This window comes from Giraffa tippelskirchi, chromosome 1 (assembly GCF_054371585.1).
Source record: "Giraffa tippelskirchi isolate mGirTip1 chromosome 1, T2T-mGirTip1v1.2.pri, whole genome shotgun sequence".
NCBI classification, from domain to species: Eukaryota; Metazoa; Chordata; class Mammalia; order Artiodactyla; family Giraffidae; genus Giraffa; species Giraffa tippelskirchi.
In genome coordinates, this window is record NC_137275.1 from 218527194 (window position 1) to 218548493 (window position 21300).

At 46.6% G+C, this 21300-nt stretch overlaps 1 protein-coding gene across 23 annotated transcripts in view; it reads right to left on the bottom strand.

Annotated features, from left to right (window-relative positions):
* TNC (tenascin C) overlaps positions 1-20635 on the bottom strand; it is a 72545-nt gene extending 51910 nt beyond the window's left edge. For all 23 annotated transcript variants that reach the window (XM_081575183.1, XM_081575151.1, XM_081575162.1 and 20 more), the window contains exons 1-9: positions 20179-20635; positions 15611-17020; positions 14123-14386; positions 12907-13022; positions 11659-11815; positions 7948-8217; positions 7014-7199; positions 6680-6769; positions 4694-4957 (exon numbers count right to left, since the gene is read on the bottom strand). In XM_081575183.1, coding sequence (XP_081431309.1) covers positions 4694-4957; positions 6680-6769; positions 7014-7199; positions 7948-8217; positions 11659-11815; positions 12907-13022; positions 14123-14386; positions 15611-17020; positions 20179-20635 — 3214 coding nt within the window. The remainder of the gene's footprint in view (positions 1-4693; positions 4958-6679; positions 6770-7013; positions 7200-7947; positions 8218-11658; positions 11816-12906; positions 13023-14122; positions 14387-15610; positions 17021-20178) is intronic.
* Between the last annotated feature and the right edge of the window lie 665 nt (positions 20636-21300).

The window sequence follows — 21300 nt, forward strand, 5'->3', positions numbered from 1 at the left end:
AAATCATAGCCTCTACTTCAAGCAGGGTTTTGTTGAGTTTATTAGAATACAGATGCTGGGTGTGGGAGAGATGCCTGGCACACACTAATTGTGTTCAGTGCTAACAGGGATGCCTGTGTGCTAAGTTGCTCCAGTCGTGTCCGACTCATTGCGACCCTATGAACTCTAGCCCTCCAGGTTCCTCTGTCCATGGGATTCTCAAAGAAGGATACTGGAGTGGGTTGCCATGCCCTCCTCTAGGGGATCTTCCCAACCCAGGGATTGGATCTGCGTCTCTTAGGTCTCCTGCATTGGCAGGCAGGTTCTTTACCACTAGTGCCTTTTTTTATTTCTTTCCTTCCTTTCTCCCTCCATCCTATCCTTCCTGCTTTCTTTCCTCCCACTTTTATCCAGAGTAAGCTTAATTATGGAGAGGGAAATGGTAGCCCACTCCAGTATTCTTGCCTGGAAAAGCCCATAAACAGAGGAGCCTGGTGGGCTACAGTTCATGGGGTTGCAAAGAGTCGGACATGACTGAGCACAAGCTTAAGTAAAGACTCCAGGAGAATGACTTCCCTTCCCTTAATTCTTAAGGGAAAGAATTTGGGCTGTTTCTACAGGGGTGAAAGCAAAAGACCAGAAGAGTCAGTGGAAATACTGTCTCTGGAGGAGCTGGAGTCCTCAAAGACTCCTGAAGCCTATCGTGTTTAAGGCGCTGGGGTTGCAGCACTGAATAAGAGAGACAGAGTCCTTACATTCTGGTTGGAAGTAGGAGGCAGGCCATGGAGCAAGGTGTGGCAACCCACTCCAGTATTCTTGCCTGGAGAATCCCATGGACAGAGGAGCCTGGCAGGCTGCAGTCCATAGGGTCTGCACACATGCAGGAGGCAGGCCATAGGTAAGTAAACCAAATAATGAGTGCTATCAGGCCAGGCAAGGGTCATAAGGAACTCTGGAGCAGTCTGAAGGGGTAAATGAGGACAGGGTACCCTTTTAGATTGGCATACAGAGAGGTCTTTTGAGATTACACTTGAGCTGAATGAAATGAGGGAGGTGCTGGGTGAAGACCTGGGAGAGGAGGGGTATATAGGCATCAGGAGAAGCATGTGCAAAGGCCCTAAGGTAGGAGCCAGCTTGGCATATGTAAGGAACAGTGAGAGGGCCAGGGTGACCACATGAAATGAACAAACGGACCAGTGGTGGGAGCGAGCCAAGTCAGGGCGATGGGAAGGACCAGATTATTTAGGGCCGTGTAGTCTGGGGTAGGGACCCTGCATTATATTTCAGGTATGACGGGCAGTCAGATAATGCATACTTTTAACTTGATGCTGCATCCAGGGAAAGGCTTGTGCTTTGGCTCAGTGCTATGACTAGAGTCCTGGAATTCTCCGGGGGAAATGTTTTAGGGCAGCCGATTGCTCACTTTCTCTGTACAGCTCACATACAGTGAGCAGCGTTTTTCATACTTCTGCTATTAAGAGTCTAGGATGCAGAGCTGGGAATCCCTTTCTTCTGAGTTTGAACCTACAGCCCTTTGACATTTCAAGGCTCATAGCCACATGGTACCCTCTCCGAGGGCTTCCACTTTTCCTGTTTGTTTTTTCTCCCCAAGTATTTAGCAAGGCCAGCTGCCTGGCCTTCTACTTCTACTTACGTATTCCACAGCACAGTCCTGCCTGCCTCCTCTGTGTCTATCCAAAGGCTTTGTCCCATATTAAACCTTTCTTGATACTTAGAAGGTATCCTTTGCTCCCACTGCACCCCCACACTCCCAGCCACAGCAATGAAAGTGTCTGTTTACTAGTGAGCTCCCTGGAAACACAGACCTGTCTTCATTGCTCTAGTATCCCCAGAACTTAGCATGGAACATGGCTGTAGTGCATTACTGATTGAGTAAATGTGGGAGATATTTACTGGGAAGATACTGCATGAAATGTTTATTGGAAAGGTAGACTTCAGGAGACAGACAGAAATGTCCATCTCACTCTTAATGAAATAAAATAGTTCTATGGAGAAAGCCATAGAGAGAAATATTCCAGAGACAGCGGGGGAAGAACCCATAAAAGGAACTTTGCACATTTTTCCTGTATTGACTGAGGAATGTCTTTAAATATACAATGTGATTTCTTTGAAACGGTGTTAAAAAGGCACGGCTGGGAAAATGAAACCACTGAGCCTCTGGGATGCCAAACTGGGCTCTTAGTCAGAGGCAAAGGAATTCCAGCCTGTGATTCACTTGAAAGCTTTCATCTCCCTGAGCTGCTGAAGCCTGGGGATTCCCTGCCGGAGATATGAGATAAAGTGGTCATGGCCAGAGGGTAAGATGACAGAGGGGAGCCAGGACTTCCTCTATAATCTAGCATTTGTGAAACTGAGGGAAGAGGAAAGAGAGAGGGAGACAGAGAGGGAGGAAGGAAGGAGCAAGAGGAGGAAGAGGAAGAAGAAGAGGAGGAAAAGAAGAAGAAATTATTCTCTTGTTTCTCTGATTCATTTGTTGTCCCTTCACATCTTGCAACAAGCTCATGTTTAACTAGCTGAACCATTCAAATCTCTACCATAGATTTATTTCTTTCCAATTTATTCTCCCCAACTCATCTATGATTAAGCTACCCCTGCCCCACCCAAGGAGAAGGCAGTGGCACCCCACTCCAGTACTCTTGCCTGGAAAATCCCATGGATGGAGGAGCCTGGTAGGCTGCAGTCCATGGGGTCGCTAAGAGTCAGACATGACTGAGCGACTTCACTTTCACTTTTCACTTTCATGCACTGGAGGAGGAAATGGCAACCCACTCCAGTGTTCTTGCCTGGAGAATCCCAGGGACGGTGTAGCCTGGTGGGCTGCCGTCTGTAGGGTCGCACAGAGTCGGACACGACTGAAGCGACTTAGCAGCAGCAGCAGCAGCCCCACCCAAGGATCCTTGATGTCGTAGCTGGGTGGAAGCAGTCCATGCATGGAGTCAATAGAAGTGACCACCTAAGTTCACTTTAGCAAATGAATCTATAGCTCAGTTGGTAAAAGAAAACTCTCCTGCCGGTGCAGGAGACACAGAAGACACAGGTTCAGTCCCTGGGTCAGGATGATCTTCTGGAGAAAGAAATGACAACCCACGCCAATATTCTTGCCTGGAAAATTCACGGACAGAGGAGCCTGGCAGGCTGAAGTCCTTTCTGAAGAGGCTATTCTTTGTCTACCAAATACCCACCCCCTCTTCCTTACAAACTACCACAATTTTATGTGGGCAGCAATGTACACAGCTCGAAGATACCTCTCCTAGACTTACTTATAGCTAGAAGTGGCCAGTAAAATGTAAGAAGTCACGAGTGAGTTTCCAGAAAGACTCATCTAGGAGGCACTATCTTTTGTTTTTGTCTCTTTCTCCTTCATGCTGCCTATAACACAGATGTGAAGGCTGTACTGAAGCAGCCATATTGTGACATGGAGGTGGCTTTGAGAATGCAAGCCGGAGACTAAGACTCGTGGAACAGAAGGATAGAAGGAGCCCAAATCCCTACTAATTTGGAATTGCTATGCCAGCACTGAACTACCTAACCTCTGACTTACTTTATGAGAGAGGAAACCACCTTGTGTCTTGCTAAAGTTCTGTTATTTGAGATTTCCGTTATGTGTAGGTGAAAGTATTTATAAATGACTAAGACTTTTCAAGGCATTTCCAAATATGCACATCACTGCAACCCCTTTTCTGCTTATGGAGATTCAGCTGGAATAGTGTCTCTGCCAAGACACTTTCTCTGGCTTATCCTGATTACCCCAATTACTTCCTTTCCTTGGGCGAGTTTCCTCTAACACTCTATCTGGTCTTCCCCACAGAGTATGAGCAGGAGCACATGAGTCAAAATAACAGTGCCAAGTACATGATCAATTTTTCTTCAAATATCAGCATGATACCATGTATTCAATGGGTTCTCAATAAACACTAATTAAATTGAAACTAAACCCTTATCATATTCTGAAGAATTAACAATTTCCACCTATACCTCTTGACTATTTGGGAGCCAAAATTAAATATGCATATTCATAAAAGAAGAACTGATTCTTTTTTCCAATTTAGCCATTGAAGAAACATGGGAACAGGTGCAAAGAACAGGATACCTGGGCTAGAAGGGATAGGGGAGGTCAGGATTAAGCTGTTATGGATAAACGAAGTTCATCACTTAATGAGTGAGAGAAAAATGAGAAGCGCTCTGTGACAGGCTCCCAGGACTGTGTACAGCATTTCAGGCAACCTGAGAGGAGAGAAAAAGACCTGGAATAAAAATATTTAATGGGTAATAACCAAAGAATTACTCCAAACCTCTTGGTCATCTTGAAAAGAAATAAAATGAAAAGTTAATGGATTGTGCTAAAGAGGAGGAAAACAAGAAAAAAAAATACAACATTCATTTCTATGAACACATGAGATTAAAATAAAAAGAACCAAAGACAAGCACACACTCTCATGCTTTCAGTTCTGCTAGGAAGAAACATTTAACAGCCACTATTGATTGTCCAGCTAGGGACCTTCGCTATGGACACATCAGTGGACAAGAGGAAAAGATGTCTAAGTGACTCAAATGGCATCTAGAGGATTCATGAGTAGAGAAAGCACTCGTCTTCCCATCTGATCTTCTCATTTGAGGACAACCTGGCTGATGGGTCTGCCAGCCTCAGAGTCATCCGAGGGTCTGGAGAGAGCTCAGAGCTCATCCACCTTACCTGTGGACACCTGCACCCGTGCCGGCCTGCTCTTGTGTCTGCCTTTTTCTGCCGTGAGCAGGACGGTGTATTCCTGCCCAGGTTCCAGGCCTCTCAGGACGTAGGAGGTGGTGTCTCTGGGGAGCTGTATCTCCACTGGCTGGCCCGAGGGGAGACTGTAGTTGAGGCGGTAACGGTCAAACTTGGCCACCGGCGTCCGCCAGAGGAGGGTTAGGCTGGTCTCCGTAGGTTCAGAAACCCGAAGCTCCTTGGGTGTGTCCAACTCTGGGAGGAAAATAGAGAGTTGAACACCCTTCAGGCTTCAGGGCAGGGCTGCTTCTGGGACTGAAGGGTGGCTGTGGGCCACAGTCTTAGGTCTGCTGTCGAGCTGTGTGGCTTCATGCATCTCACCTGAGTCTCAGTTTTCACCTGTGTGAAATGCCATTGTATGATACCTCATTGTGTTTTGGGAAGATTAAAAATATTATAGTGATATATCCATACCATGAGATGATATGCAAAATGCTGTTGTTCAGTCACTAAGACATGTCTGACCCTTTGAGACCCCATGGACTACAGCATGCCAGGCCTCCCTGTCCCTTACCATCTCCCGGAGTTCGCCCAAGTTCCTAGAGCTAAATATACACATACAAACACACACACACAGTCGAGTGAAATCTGAATAAACTTGATAGAAGGAGCTGATTACTGATACAATACACAATTTGGATGGATTTCAAGAGAATTAGTGGGGCTTCCCTGGTGGCTTAGGACTTCCCTGGTGGCTCAGATGGTAAAGCATCTGCCTACAATGCGGGAGATCCAGGCTCATTTCCTAAGTTGGGAAGATCTCCTGGAGAAGGAAATGGCAACCCATTCCAGTACTCTTGCCTGGGAAATCCCAAGGACGAAAGAGCCTGGTAGGCTACAGTCCATGGGGTTGCAAAGAGTCAGACACGACTGAACAACTTCACTTTCCTTTCCTGTCTTTCCCTGGTGGCTCAGATGGTAAAGAATCTGCCTCTAATGCGGGAGACCCAGGTTCAATCACTGGGTCGGAAAGATCCCCTAGAGAAGGAAATGGCAACCCACCCCACTATTCTTGCCTGGAGAATTCCATGGACAGAGGAGTCTAGCGAGTTACAGCTCATGGGATCACAAAGAATCAGACACAATTGAGGGACCTTCATACTCCGTCACACTCATGCTGAGAATTATGGGGCTTCCCTGGTGGCTAAAGAGAATTATTCTGAGTGAAAAAGCCAGTCTCCAAAGTTTGTGTTTTGCATGATTCCTTTTATGTAGCATTCTTGAAACTGGACGAAGACCAGATCAGTGACTGCCAAGGGTTAAGGGGAAGTGGAGGGAGGGTGGTGGCCATGGCAATAGGAAAGTGTAGCAGGAAGGACTCAGTGTGATGGAACTATTCGTTCTTGACCGAAGTGCTGGACTCCAAATCTACAGGTGATAAATTACATACAACTAAATGCTGTTGTTCAGTCACTAAGACATGTCTGACCCTTTGAGACCCCATGGACTACAGCACGCCAGGCCTCCCTGTCCCTTACCATCTCCCGGAGTTCGCCCAAGTTCATAGAGCTAAATATACACGTACAAACACACACACACAGTCGAGTGAAATCTGAATAAACTTGATAGATTATATCAGTGTCAGTTTCCTGGTTGTGCTAGTGTTCTTAAGTTACACAAATGTTACACTGGGAGGTTCTAGACAAAGGGCACAGATGTCTCTGTATTCTTTCTTGCAGTGCATGTGAATCTACAATTACCTCCAAATAAAAAGATAAAAAAGGGTACGTATAAGTGGTCAGCATTGGATGCCGGGTGCTTATGCTCCTTTTGAATGTGAACATCTGGGCTGGATGATCCTGGAAGCCTTGTTTTCCTCTGGGCATCTACTCCTTTTTCAGTAGGTCTCCTGCCTCATGTTCCCTGGCATGTCTATTAGTGCCTGTCCCGTGGTGGTGGGAAGCCAGGCCGGCTCACCTGTGGCCGCATTGATGGTAGCTGGGTCACTCTCCTTGTCCCCCTTCACAGCAGACACTCCAATCCCATATTCAGTTCCTGGCCTCAGCCCTAGGAGAGAACAAGCAGGTTGAGATTCAGTTCAAAACCGGACAAACTTTCAGAGGACCGTAAAAGGGCCCCTGAGCTAGGCCCTGAAGGCTGCGATTTCTCAACGGCTGGACTGTTCTACGGCCTGACTCACTGATGCCCAGTGGGGAGGGACAATGGGGAACTGGCTACTTTTCTCTCTCCGGAGGGTTGCAAGGTGGGGAGACGCCCCCAGGGTTGGTTGGGTCGGGGAGGTGGAGCCCACCTGTGAGCGTGGTTCTGGTTGTAGTTTGCTGGCTCCTGGGGACTTCCACCTCTGCATGGTCACCTCCAGAGATGGGTGCGTACTTGATTCTGTAACTGTCGGCGGCCGCCTTGACGTTCCTCCACTCCAGGGTGATGCTGCTGTCTGTCTGGGAGACGCGGCGGAGATTCCTGGGAGCATCCAGGCCTGTTTGGGAGAGGAAAGGGCATTGGTACTGAAAGCACCGGGCACAGGAGACTGGGAGTCCCTGATAGTTCATGGTGAGACGTGAAAGGTGTCTGCCATTGGAGAGAAATGACCCCCTCACCCGTCTGGCTCAATAGCTAAAGCACGCATCTGGACAAATACTACACATTGGACACTTTCTTCATTATTAAATCGCCGTGATACCTCAATCGTTCATGTTTGCTACTGATTTTATACTTAATAAAAACTATACAAAAACTTGCAAATTGGCTCTGTGACTGGAAGAACAGGTTTGCTGTCTTCATCACTGGCTCTTTAATGATTTACATAGAGCTTACCGAGCTCTGAAAAAATATTTAGTGAATGAATGATTAACACTGTGGTACCTTGAAAACAGTGCCCTAGTCTAAGAGGTTAGAAGGCATCTTTGTCATTCATGTTTTCCGTATACTACATTTTACTATTAACAATATTTATTCGAATTTTATTTTAACCAAATGTCTGAGAATCTCAGACCAGTATCTTCTATGTAGGCAAGTTTTCTTTATCCGTAGAAGGTTATTGGGGATAATTTTTTTTTTCCTTTGAAAAATCAATTAATCGCTACAGTATTCTAAAATAAAAATCCTCTTTCCATTTTTTTCTATCATAAAAGGAGCCTGGGAGGCACACTGACATGGAATGGGGGAGGAGTCTGGCGATCCTTCCTTTTCTGGGGCTGTTAGCAGCCGGGAGTGGGGCGCATTACCTGTTGTGAAGGTCTCTTTGGCGGGGTTGCTGGACATGTCGGCCCTGTGGGAGATGAGGGCCACCTCGTACTCAGTGTCCGGCTTCAGGTTCCCAATGGAGTACTGGTTCTCCTCGTGGGTGAGATCGATGCTGGTGCGATCTCCTGGCACGTCTTTGATCCCGTATGTGAGCTCAATGCTATCGATCTCGGCCAGGGGCTTGGACCAAGTGATCAGAGCGGTGGTGTCTGTGACATCTTTCACTTCAATCTGGCTGGGGGCATCCAAGCCTGTGACAGGCAGAGGGCACAGGAGTTTTAGAGGCCGGGGCCAGTGCCAAGGGCTGAACAGAGAGGGAGCTTGCAGCCTTCCAAGTACATGAGTGTACATTTAGGTGTATACTGGCCAGTTGACTTATTTTGTCTTTTGGACTCTCAGTTTCCTATCTGATAAGCTGTAAGTAGGGAGGATGACTGCTACCTTGTAGATTTTTGTTTGTTTGTTTGGTTTTTCAAATGTGAATGGAAATAAAGCATGCAAAGCATCTAGCACAGAGCCTGCTACATAGTAGTTATATGATAAATAGTCATGATGATTATTATTATTATTATGACTATCATCGTTATCATAAGTTTAAGAAACACAGAGGGGCTGTTTCACTTGAAAAACTTTGACTCAGTCTCTCTGGTTTTCCAGTGAGACAAAACTCCCTAACTGGTGACTTCTCCATCAGAATAATGGAGAGAAAACCGAGGTGATGACTGTCTTGATAATGTATAGGAAGTGAACTCTGATGGAAATAACTCAAGCAAGAAGGTCATGGCTATCTCAAGCCTTGTCCGTCTCTGCGTCCTCATCTCGGTCTCCTCCTGCCCCACCTGCCTTGCGCTTCCTGCTCTGACAGCATTCCTCTCCTCCAAGAGTGCATCGCTGCCTCTGCACTTTCGGCTCCCCTGTTTCCTCTTCCTGAGATTGCTCCTCTCCCTAAAAGTCTCCTCTTCATCCTTCAAAATCCCTCTTATATGTCACTTTCTAACACGAACACTTCTCTGACCCAGTTGCAAACAGATAAACACACACTCCCTCCTCTATGGGTAAGAAGTTTCAGTTTGTAAGATGACTGAGTTCTAGAGACGTGTTGCACAGCATCGTGCCTCTAGTCGACAGTACTGTATCACACACTTGAAAGCATGCTTCCATTGAGTCGGTGATGCTATCCAGCTATCTCATCCTCTGTCATCCCCTTCTACTCTTGCCCTCAATTTTTCCTACCATCAGGTTTAAGAGGATAGAGCTCAGGTTAAGTGTTCTTATCAAAACAAAAAAGAAGAGCTTCTGAATATTGTACTTTTCTAACTATTCCAAAACAGATTTTTCTACAGTTTATTCAAACTGCATCATATCATCTAGCTAGTCATTCATTCATTCAGAGAGTGGGTCTTTGACCTTTCTGAATCCCCAGCATAGCATCAAGCTTTGTCATCTATGTTTTAATTCTTTTTTCTAATTATGTAAAAATTTTAATGCATTAAAACCTACCAAGCCTAAAATTAACATATTAAGGCATCCAGTCAATGTTTCTTTCTTCATTTTTTTTTTCTTTCTTCATTTTTAAACATAGTTAGGTTTGTGTTTTCAGCATTCGTGAGGAAACAATATTGAATGAGAAGAACTTGGTTTTATAAAGGGAATGAGAAGGAGGAATAATTCAGAGTTGATTGTGAGAAACCTGCAAAGTCTATTTTTTGAACCCTAGGTGTTGATACATCAGTCTCAGCTCACAGATGATGAAACTATAAAATGCACAATGAAAACGATGTTGCAATTGAACAGTGAAGCTCATGTTCTATGTTCTTTGAGGTGCTGGGAAACACCCAAACCATACCTACTATCTTTCTTAACAGCCCTTTCATTAACAAAATAGAGATTCAGTTGGGGACACTGGTCTTCTCCTAGACTGGGATCCCTCCAATCCAGGAGGTTAACACGGCCTTGTGCTTACAGTGTGCCAAACACGGTGCTCTATCACTTTAAGTCTCAACTCTCATGACTACGCCATAAGAAGGTACTATGAACCCAGTTTCCAGATGGTAAGTCTGAGGCTTAAAGAAGTGAATATGCCTAAAGTGGTGGTGAGTGGTGAAGCTAAAATTCAAACTCAGGACTGTTTGGATGCAAAACCCATGTTCCTTCTCCTTAAATGTCGGTGCCTCTCAAAAACATTTACACATCAGAAATGGTTGCTATACAATCTCTATATAGAGCCGAGAGGGAAGGAGCTGAAAATGAATACATTTAGATCCTTTCTTTAAATTTGGAAAAAGATCGGGTAGCAGCAAAATAAACAGGTAAGTATCTGCCTCTCAGTGTTAATATTTATGTGATTATGAAACTTCAGATGTTGGGATGTTTGTCCTGCAAGAAGAAGAAAATAAAGCAACCAGTCCTCAAATTCAGATTAAAAAGAAAAGGGCAGATGAAACAAATGCCTTTTGTATTTTCAGTTTACCGTCTCTGTGTTTGATCTTTTCTATGCCTTTCTGGTGATCTAATGATTTTTTTTCTTGTTGGTACCCGTCTTCTACCTACCACAGTGGGATGCTGTCAAGATGATGGAAAACACTTGCTTATACAAAAAGACAGTCTTATGAATTGGATTGTTGGATCTGAGTTAAGCAAAATGTGCAAATATTTAAATGCAAGATGTTCTTTCTAGTCATTAGTCAACAGATGTAAATTTTCCAATCACTCCCTGCCAAGAAGAGTCAATTCCTTAAGCAGTTGGCATACATGCTATCTTGAAGAAGCTAAAGAGATTTTCCCAAATGTCAGCACAAAATAATTTTATTTATTTATTTATAAAAATTTGCTTCTCTGTAGAACAATTCCAAATTCAGGATTTTTATTCCGCCCACCAAATGATCTAACAGTGCCACATTGACCCCCAAGAAGTTCTGACATCTTTAGTACTGAGTAACATTTTATTTAGGTTCCTGTTGAAGACATGGAATTAACACTACATAACCCAGAGCCCAGTCAAATGTTATTGGTAATGGGGTTAAAGTCATAAAACTAAACCTGGCCTTAAAATTCTTCCCCTGATAGGATTAACCACATGGTGTTAGTTAAATTGATTCCCCTTCTCTAAGCCTCAGTTTCTACTCTTGAAAAAGAACAGCATTAATATTTGCCCCACCTCTTTCATTAAGACTGGTTACTAATATTAAATCGGATGGTGTGGTAGATCATTTGCTAGAATCTCAGGTATTTTCCTGTATCAGTGACCCTTTGAAATGTCACACTGAAGCATCTCTCATAAAGAGATGGATCTGTCTCCCCACCGTTTCCATCTGGACTGGCCCTGAGATGTGCGCTGATGGAAGTGAGCCCGTGCTGGGGGTGAACTTGCTCAGCTGCTGTGAGGCCAGGCCCAGCTAGCCTGTGGGAGACTGGGGGACTGCGTGGGGCAGAAGGACGCCATCCTGGCTGAAGCCATCCAAGGTCAACCGTCCCCCAGCCCACACAGATGCTTTAAGTGAGTCCAGTCGAGAACAGGAAGATTGTCCAGCCCCGATCACAAACGTGCAATCGTTTTAAGCTACTAAGCCTGGAGCTTGTCTTTTATGTAGCAAAAGCGAATTGATACTGCTGCTCTATAAGAGAGCATACTATCGACTAGAGGTGCTCTGCAGTACAACAGGCTTTACAGCGGAATTAAAGGTAATACTCACGGGTGGTTGTCACCCTCTTCAGGCCCGGGCCCCGGGTATTGTTTTTCACGATGTGCAAGGATATCTCGTACTCCTGCCCGGGAGCCAGGCCAGTTTGCCGGTACGTGGTCTCCGGCCTCCGCAGGCTCTTGGTAATCTCTCCCTCATCATCTTTATTCTGAAAGATAAAGGCACCTTCGTAAGACCTAAGGCAATGCCAGATCCTTCGTTTATGTGATTCATTCATTCTGTGTTTGTTCGTTCCTCTTTCATTCTTTCGTCTGTTCACTAGGCACTTACTAAGCATCTGATCGGTATGGTGGGTGCTGAGGATGGACAGACGATAAAGACACATCCATCAAGATGGGTTCTCCCTCCCATAGACCTCTCGACTCATCCCTTTGACACTCAAGATAATTAACTGAGAGGTGTGAGAACCACAGGCGCTCTGGAGCCACAAAATCAATCCTTCCTTTCGTAGATGAAGAAACTGGCATCCTAAAAGTCAGGTGATTGTCCCGTCGTCACATAGTTGTAAGTGGCAGAGCCTGGCTTTGAGCTCAGGGACCCACTTTCCTGTCTCATATGTGCTTTTAGGCACAGAGAAAAGGGATACTCAATCTCAGATATGCCTGGAGGCATTTGAGACAGAGACCATTTCGTTTTCTTTGTTTAAAAACATTATTGGAGTATAGTTGATTTACAACGTTGTGTTAGTTTCTGCTGTATAGAATCAGTTACTACACGTACAGTTATTATATACACATTATTGCCTCTGAGTGGAGATTTGCAAGACTGTAACAGGTAATCAGAACCTAGAGATGACTTGCCATCTATTTGTCTAGGCATTCAGTCCTAAATGCCATGCTTTTTGACTTCCTAAAATCAAGTAAAATATATGCAAACCCACAGGGGGCTAATAAGAGCCTTGAGTGCATGTGTGCTTAGACATGTCCAACTCTTTGCAACCCCACGGATGGTAGTCCACCTCTGTCTATGGGATATCCCGGGCAAGAACACTGGAATGGGTTGCCATTTCCTTCTCCAGGGAACCTTCCGGACCCAGGGATACAACGCATATCTCTTGTGTCTCCTGCATTCGCAGGAAGATTCTTTACCCCTGTGCCACCTGGGAAGCCCTTTTAATTAGAGCCTTGTCCCCCACCCAAAGCCAAGGAAGTGGAGTTGACAGAAAAGTCTGCAGAGCCCCGTGAGCATCTTTCCAGTTCTCGTGGACAAACACGCCCGCTCCTCTTCTGTGCTCCTTACCGTATTCCGGAAGATGAGCTCCCACGTTTCAAAAGCGATTTCCAGAGGATCCCACTCCACTTCCACAGATGTCTCCTTGATGGACTTGAATTTTAGACCTTCAGGTGTAGGCAGGTCTGTCAGGAAGAGCACAGAGAGGAGGTAAGAATGAGTCCATGTGTGGTGGGGAGGGATAGACATGATTCCACTAAACCCCACGGGGTGATCGTCAGAGCTGGAGTCTTTTTAAGGGTTCTTCTGGGATGCTGTTGACTTTGAGGCCTCATGAAAATTAATATAAGGGCCAGTCATATGATTGAATATTTGTAATTTCATATGCTTAAACTTAATATGAGCATAGACTTTAAAATCAGACATATGGGCTGATCATATGTAATGATCATAAGCTCGATCATTATAACTTATGTGTGCTTGATTGAGTTGAACAAGATGCCCTGAACCTTAGTTTCTCCACCTAAGAGAAGGAGGGTACATATGCCTGCCCCTGGGGAACGTTTGAGACTAAATGATGGATTCCACAGTGGCTGCTGGCCATGGTTCCTGGCCTGAAGCACAAGTTTAATAAAAAGCAGCCGAGGTTATTCTTACGAAGCAGAAAAGGACCAATTTTTAACCATAACTTGCTTTTTAAGAGTGGAGGTAATTTTTCTGATGTTGAACTCTTAAGGAAGAATAACTTGAAACTTAATGTTTCCACTTTTGTATATTTTAAATATTTGTACAGTGAGTTCCACAGAAAAGTAATAGTAGAACAGAGTACTTAAGACTGCCAGGGTTCAAATTCCATCTTGACTACTTATTAACTGTTTGGTTTGGAACAAGAGGCTTAACCATTCGGAGTCTCAGTTTCCTCATCTGTAAAATGGGTTAACAATAGCTCCTGTCTCATAGGGTTATTGTGAGTTATATGAGTTACCATGTGAGAAGTGTCTTTAAAAATATTCAGTAAGCTGTAAGAAAATGTATATATATATGTGTGTGTATAATTTTGCAATATGGCAGAAATTATCACGGTAAATCAACTCTATTTCAACTTTTTTTTTTTTTGTAATTCAGTGGGCATCACTGGATTCCAGAGTTTTAGCTGGTGTAACTGTATGAAGTCAGCCATTGACCTGTGGGGCCAAGGTGAGGCAGTGACATGTGCAGGGGGGGTGGTTATGCACTGGACAGGCGGACGGCGGTTGAGTCTGCCAAGAGGGTTCTGTGCACTCACATGTGGCCACCCTGGCGCTGACAGGAATGCTCTTTTTGTTCTCCAGGATGGCGAACACGCGGATAAAGTACTCCACTCCAGGCTCCAGCTCCCGGATGGTGGCGGACGTCTGGTCTCCAGGGACCCGGAACTGCATTTCCAGGCCATCCTCGTGAGTGGGCGTGTACACGACGAGGTACTCCGTGACCCGCATCTCATTGTCCCAGGCCAGGTTTACGGTCTCTTCCGTCACTTCTGTCACGATGAGGTCTTTGGGAGGGGACACTGGCAGGAATAAAGAAGGACAGCTTGGGTCAGACGGTGTCAGTAACACTCTCTCTGGGTCACAGCAGGGGCGTACTTGATGAGTCTGCATTTTAGAAGATTTGGGGGCGGCCCCTGTGATTGGCAGGGGAAGAGACAGGTCCAGCCTACTGTGACTCATCTTCAAAACTTTTGGGGGCCAGCCCTTGCCTTGAGGCTCAAGTTCCAGGTCTGCAGTGTGGCCTTCAACTTCTTTCTATTCCCTGGACCTTAGTGCAGATTCAGGGCATCTGCAGGAGAAAGCGCAGCCTGAGCTTGGCTCTCTGCTCTGAACTTCAAGTCATACATCATTAGCCCTTAAAGGGTGTTTTAGGCTCATCTGGTCCAACTCTTTCCTTTTCTTAGAGGAGAGTGGGACTTGCTCTACTTTGCTTACTCATCAGATTTGGAACTCACTTCTCCTGCCCGCCAGACTGGTGTTCCTTCCGTCCAGGCTGCCCTGGCTTGGCCGTGTCAAACACAGAGCCCCCTGTTTATTCTTATGTGCTGATGGCTTTAATCAAGCTGAAATTCTCCTTTACAAGTATATATGGTGGATAAGGGAAGTACAAAGACCCTCATTAAACATGAACATTATTGGTCTTTGTGTGTGTCTCTTGACTTGAATAAATGCCCTGTGCTAACTGCTGGGATAATGCTCTTCTAAGACACTCAGAGTCCTTGGGATCAAGGACAGCAACAAAAAGATGATTTAAGAGACAAACCTGCTTCATAGGTGATCAACATTGGTCTTTAGCTGAGCATGCATTTAAAACAGCTTGTTTTATGTAATCTCACTGTCCATTCAATTGAGCTGAATTTTCACTCCATCCAAATAGAGGGATTTAGTTTATGATGTCATGTCAGTTTTACAAGTCAGTGTAGAGTAGGAAAGAAGGTCGATGTTTAGCAAAAGGGAGGTAATCATTTCATCTACCTTATCTTGGGCACTGGGTGAGAAACAGCATAGACAAGTTACCCAGATTCAGGTACCAGCTGTGTGATCTATAAGCTGTGTGTCCTTGGGACAATTCCAGAACCTCTCTGAGCCTCTGACCCTCAAATAGGTAGTTCTGAAACAGGTGAGAGACCAGGACTCCTTCAAAGAGCGTGTGCTTGTGTGTGTGCCTGTGTGTGCTTAGTGTAACAAGAGATCTCCAGCACATGCCAACTCCTGATGCCAGTTCGCTGGAGGCTGTTACTCACCCTGGGAGCAGTCTTCCCCGGTGTAGCCCTCATTGCAAATGCAGCGGCCAGAGACGCACTGCCCCCAGTTGCTGCAGTCGTTGGGGCAGGAGCGCTGCGCGCAGTCGGGCCCGGTGAAGCCCTCGTGGCACACGCACTGGCCGTCCACGCAGCGACCCTGGCCGTGACAGTCGCCGGGACACTTGCGCTGCGCGCAGTCGGGCCCGGTGAAGCCCTCGTGGCACACGCACTGACCGTCCACGCAGCGCCCGCGGCCGTGGCAGTCGCCGGGACAGGCAAGGTCCGCGCAGTCGGGGCCGGTGAAGCCGTCCTCGCAGATGCAGCGCCCGTCCACGCAGCGGCCGCGCTGGCTGCAGTCCCGGGGGCAGCGGAGCTCGCGGCAGTCCTCGCCCGTGTAGGCGTCGTCGCACACACACATGCCGTTCACGCAGCGCCCATGCTGGTGGCAGTCGTGCGGGCAGCTCATCTCACTGCAGTCGTCTCCCTGGAAGCCGGGCTGGCACTCACAGCGCCCGTCCACGCAGCGCCCGCGGCCGTGGCAGTCGCCGGGGCAGCGCTGCTGCCCGCAGTCCTCGCCGGTGTGGCCCTCGTCGCACACGCACTGCCCGTTCACGCAGCGCCCGTGGCCGCTGCAGTCCCGGGGACACTGCAGCTCTCCGCAGTCCACGCCCGTGAAGCCGTCGTTGCACTCGCAGCGCCCGGCAACGCAGCGGCCGCGCTCGTGGCAATCGGAGGGGCAGCGCCGCTCGCTGCAGTCCGGGCCCGTGAAGCCCTCGTCACACACGCACTGGCCCTCGTCACAGCGGCCGTGGCCGTGGCAGGCGTGGGGACAGGCGAGCTGGCCGCAGTCCTCACCCGTGAAGCCCTCGTCGCAGGAGCAGGTGCCGTTGAGGCAGCGGCCACGGTCGAAGCAGTCGTTGGGGCAGACGAGTTCCCCGCAGTCGTCGCCCGTGAAGCCCTCATCGCACACACACTCGTTCTCCACGCAGCGCCCGCGGCCGTGGCAGTTGTGCAGACACAGGGGCTCCTTGCAGTCCTCACCCGCGAAGCCCTCCTGGCACACGCAGCGGCCGTCCACGCAGCGGCCGTGCTCCTCGCTGCAGGGCACCGGGCAGGTCTCCTGGCTGCAGTCCAGCCCGGAGTAGCCTTCGAAGCAGACACAGGCCCCGTCCACGCACTTGCCCTGGTCGTTGCAGTCGCTGGGACAGGCCAGCTGGCCGCAGTCCTCGCCGGTGAAGCCCTCGTCACACACGCACTGGCCAGCCAGGCACTGGCCGCGCAGGTGACAGTTGCCTGGGCACTCGGGCTCAGAACAGTTGGGGCCTTTCCAGCCGGGTTCGCACACGCAACCGCAGCCTTCCGTGCTGAAGTTGCCCCGGCCGCTGCAGAAGGGCCTGGTGTCCACACGGCCTGCAGGGAAGAGAACAGAGTCTCTGAGCAGGGGCAGCTCGCTTTCTTAGTTTCTACCCACAAAACCCAGATTCAAATTCAGTTAGAGCAAGGTGGCATCTCAGGCCCGGTCTGGCTTGAAAATCAATTGCTTATTGTGTGAAATCAGGTGAGGTTGCCTGGCTAGCTCAGTCTGTTAGAGCATGAGACTCTTAATCTCAGGGTCATAGGTTGGAGCCCCACATTGGGCTGGTCTTCTATTTTGAGCTTCCCTGGTGGCTCAGATGGTAAAGGATCTGCCTGCAATGCAGGAGACCTGGGTTCAATCCCTGGGTCAGGAAGATCCCCTGGAGAAAGGGAATGGCAAGCCATTCCAGTATTCTGGCCTAGAGAAGTCCATGGACAGAGCAGCCTGGTAGGCTACAGTCCATAGGGTTGCGAAGAGTTGGACATGACTGAGTGACTAACGCTTTCACAACCAATGACACTAGGTAGGCATTCTTAAGCTATACACTCTGAAATTGAGTGTGTATGTGTGTGTGTGTGTTTCCATTCCTGGGGCAAAGCCTCGTTTTCATCAAATTTTCAGGTATTCCTGTGACCCAAAGGGTTATGAACCACTGCCTGTGGAGTGCATCTTGCTGGGCTGTGTTTTTACTTCTCCCATAGTTAGCCAAGGTTAGCCATGTAAGAGAATAAGTGTTTCACCAAGAAATAATTGTTGAACTGAACTTAGTTTTGATGCCTTGACTCCATAACTGTGCTGCATTTGCAAAATGATTTAGACACTCTGGAGCTCAGATTCTTCATCGGTCAGATGGGACCCATGGCCCACTTACCTGGGGTCTATTAGGTTAAATGAAGACATTAAGGGCCCACTGTTGTGCTGATTCTGATTTCCTCTTGCAGAGGGTTTTGGTTGACTTAAGTTGGTATGTGTTTATGTGACCAAAGGTTTCTAAATTTTCAGTAACTGAAATGAGGCAGCTAAGGAGTGGCTTTCTAATTCTGTTAGGACAGCTTTCCATTCGACTCAGCCCTCACAAAGCTCATGTGCATCCATCTTTTTCTAGAATGTCTTGGCTTAAGTTGCAGCAGTGGCTGGTGTGGCCTCCATGGAATCAAGGGAAAGAAACAAACAAAACTTGCTGCATTTTATCTGCATCTAAATACAGTTGCATTAATACATTGTATCTCCTTCTTGACAGCAGGAAGGAAGTCAATTTTAAGAAAAAAGTTGGCTTGAAAAGTGAGAATCTAAAACTATGTCATCTAGTTATGGTAGCTGTTAGACACATGTGGCCTCTAAACCATTAAACTGTGCCTAGCCTGAATTCTGATGTGCTCTAAATGTGAACTACATACACTCTAGATTTCAAAGACAGCAAGCATACAAGAAAAGCATGTAAAATATCCATTAATAATTTTTGTATAGTTTCCAAGCTGAAATATTATTTACGTATATTGGATGAATGATTCAAATCATTTTACCTGTTCCTTTTTCATTTAATTAGTATGACTACTGGAAAAGTTATGATTAATTACGTAAGTGGCTGAGATCATAGTTCTAATGGATAGCACTGCATTAACAAGTTTTTTAACCCGTTCTTTTGGGTTCTATTAGTCCTATTCTGTAAATTCCCTCTGCATTTTACTAGGGGTTGAAAGAAGTGGAAGATGAACTAATTTGTACATGAACTTTTTTGTTTTTTTTGACTTGGAAACCTAAGGGATGTCCTACAGTACTCTCAACTTATGATGATTAGGGTTTATGATTATGATGATTAGCCTTTCCCGCTGGGTTCCCACGTGCAGCCACAGCCTTCCATGCTGAAGTTGCCCCGGCCACTGCAGAAGGGCCTGGTGTCCATGCAGTCACAGTAGCCTCAATTTATGATGATTGGGGTTGCTCTTGATTGGAGCTGCTCTTGGAATAATCTGTCAAAATACTTTCTAGTATTTTTTTTTTTTTTATGAGTGGCAGAACTAGAGATTTCCACTTCTGATTTAGCCTTGTTGAAACCCCTGTGTTTCTATCAACTTTAGGGAATGGAAATGAAGACCAAATTCCAAAGTGGCAAAATTCCTTAAAAAAAAGATGCACCTAGACACAGGCAGAGTTCTGGAGAAACACAGGCACCTCCAAAGCTCCTGTTTCTTATCACTCTTTGTGTCTTCTTGTGCCAGTTGCTTAACTTTTTTGAGTCTCATTTCTTAGATCTATAGGATGGGGGTATTAAACCTTATCTCCAAGGGTTGTTGGGAGGATTAAACGAGACAGTGAATTATAGTGCCTGGTATTGGATTGGCCAAAAAGTTCATTCGGGTTTTCTGTAGGCTACAAGCCAACCCAGTGCATAAAGGACTCAGTTCACATGTGATCATCATCATTGGTGCCTTTAAACTGGAGTGTTTTTTCCTATTTCTCCCAAATTTTACATCACTGTAGGCAGTGTTGTAACTTTGTGAGAACACTAGAGTATGGAATACTGTCATTTAAGTCCTAACTTGGCCACTTATGTCAGGACCTTGGGGAATCCCAGCTTCCTTCTTGGCCTTAGTTTCCTTATTTATACATCAGGGTGATGGGGGTACATTACTACCTTTCAGAGAATGATCTTTGAGTGAAGGATTTAAAAATACATTCTTAGGGTTTCAGGGCATGGAATGAGCAGATGTCATTGTCAATAAGTTTTAGAAGTGAAGTGCAAGTCACTCAGTCGTGTCTGACTCTTTGTGACCCCATGGACTATACAGTCCATGGAATTCTCCAGGCCAAAATACTGGAGTAGGTAGCCTTTCCCTTCTCCAGGGGATCTTCCCAACCCAGGGATCAAACCGAGGTCTCTGGCATTGCAGGCGGATTCTTTACCAGCTGAGCCACTAGGGAAGCCCTAGTTTTAGAAACTGGTACTTAAAAGTAAGATAGGGTTTTTCAAAGCAGGATTTCTCAGAGGCCTGAAAATTCTTCTGAAACGTTTGTCACCATGACTCTCCAAGAGCCTACTAGATGTGGTTACATTCTCCACAGTCATTTGTCCATAAAATCTCTTTTGAAGGAACACCTTCTGAGGCTGTTTCCCCAGGGAATCCACTCTAGAAACAACTGAGGGATCCTGCCCGGCTCACCGTTCCTCCCATCCACACAAGGAGGGGCTGGGCCTGTCACCAGCTCCTACCTTCGGCCGACTGGAGGCAGCAGCCTGCTCCTGAGGTGCACTGCTCCCGCAGGGAAGACACCAGGTTCTCCAGCTCCTCCAGTCTGCTCAGAAGCTCCTTGACGTCAGGAGCAGCTGCACAGCCGCAGGCCCGGCGCGGGATGTTGATGCGGTGAGTGAAGACGATCTGGTTTTCCCCGTCCACCGTGTGCTCCTGGAAGCTTTCCCTGGGCTCTGAGGATGGGGCCAAGTCTTTCTCCCCGCTGGCAGATTCCAGATCCACCGAACACTGGGACCCCATGGGCAGCTTGATATTGTAGACGTGATTAAACACCACCGGCTGGTTTTCCTCTGGCAGCGTGACATTCACCCCGCTCTGTCGCTTGTGCCGGATGACTTTCTTGAGGACACCACCTTCGGCCGGAAGGGCGAGCAGAGCTAAGAAGAGGCCTGCCAGTAGCCGAGTCATGACCCCCATGGTGGAGGTGAGTTTGGCTGAATGTCTCAGGGTGCCTGTGGTCCTAGAGTATCTCACTCTTAGGTAGAATCAGGGACTCAGAAGCAGAGAGCAAAATCCAAATCAGTTGTTCCTGATCGTCTTGAAGGAGTTCTCTCCTATGAGTAAACAAAGGGAAGCAAAAGCTTGTTAGTATCTATTGCTAATTGAATCTGTTGAATATCTGCAGGTCTTAGTTAATTTTGATGTTCTGTTTCCTGTGTTTGAAGATCTCCTTTTATTCCTCCAGTGTGTGCTGAAGTGTGGTCATAAAACGGTCTCTCAAAGAACTTTGCAATCATGAAGGAGTGATTTCACTCACAATTCAGTATTTGGAAATATAAGGAGACAAGAGAAAGGACAAAACTTTGGAATAAGACAGATCAGATGTGGTTTGGATCTAAGCCCTAACTCTGGGCCTTTGGGTAAGTTATATAACTTTCATTTGTCTTATTTTACTTCTGTACAGTGAAGATCATAATATCAGAGTCAAAGTAATGATGTAAGTGAAAACATTAAGGAAATCATTCATATATTCCTGAATCCCTTCAATATTTGCTGACCGAGCACAATGGGTGATATGAAGGTCACAGTCCCATAGATGTTGAATAATTTCTCCCTTCGTTATTGACTCTCCAATCTGAAAT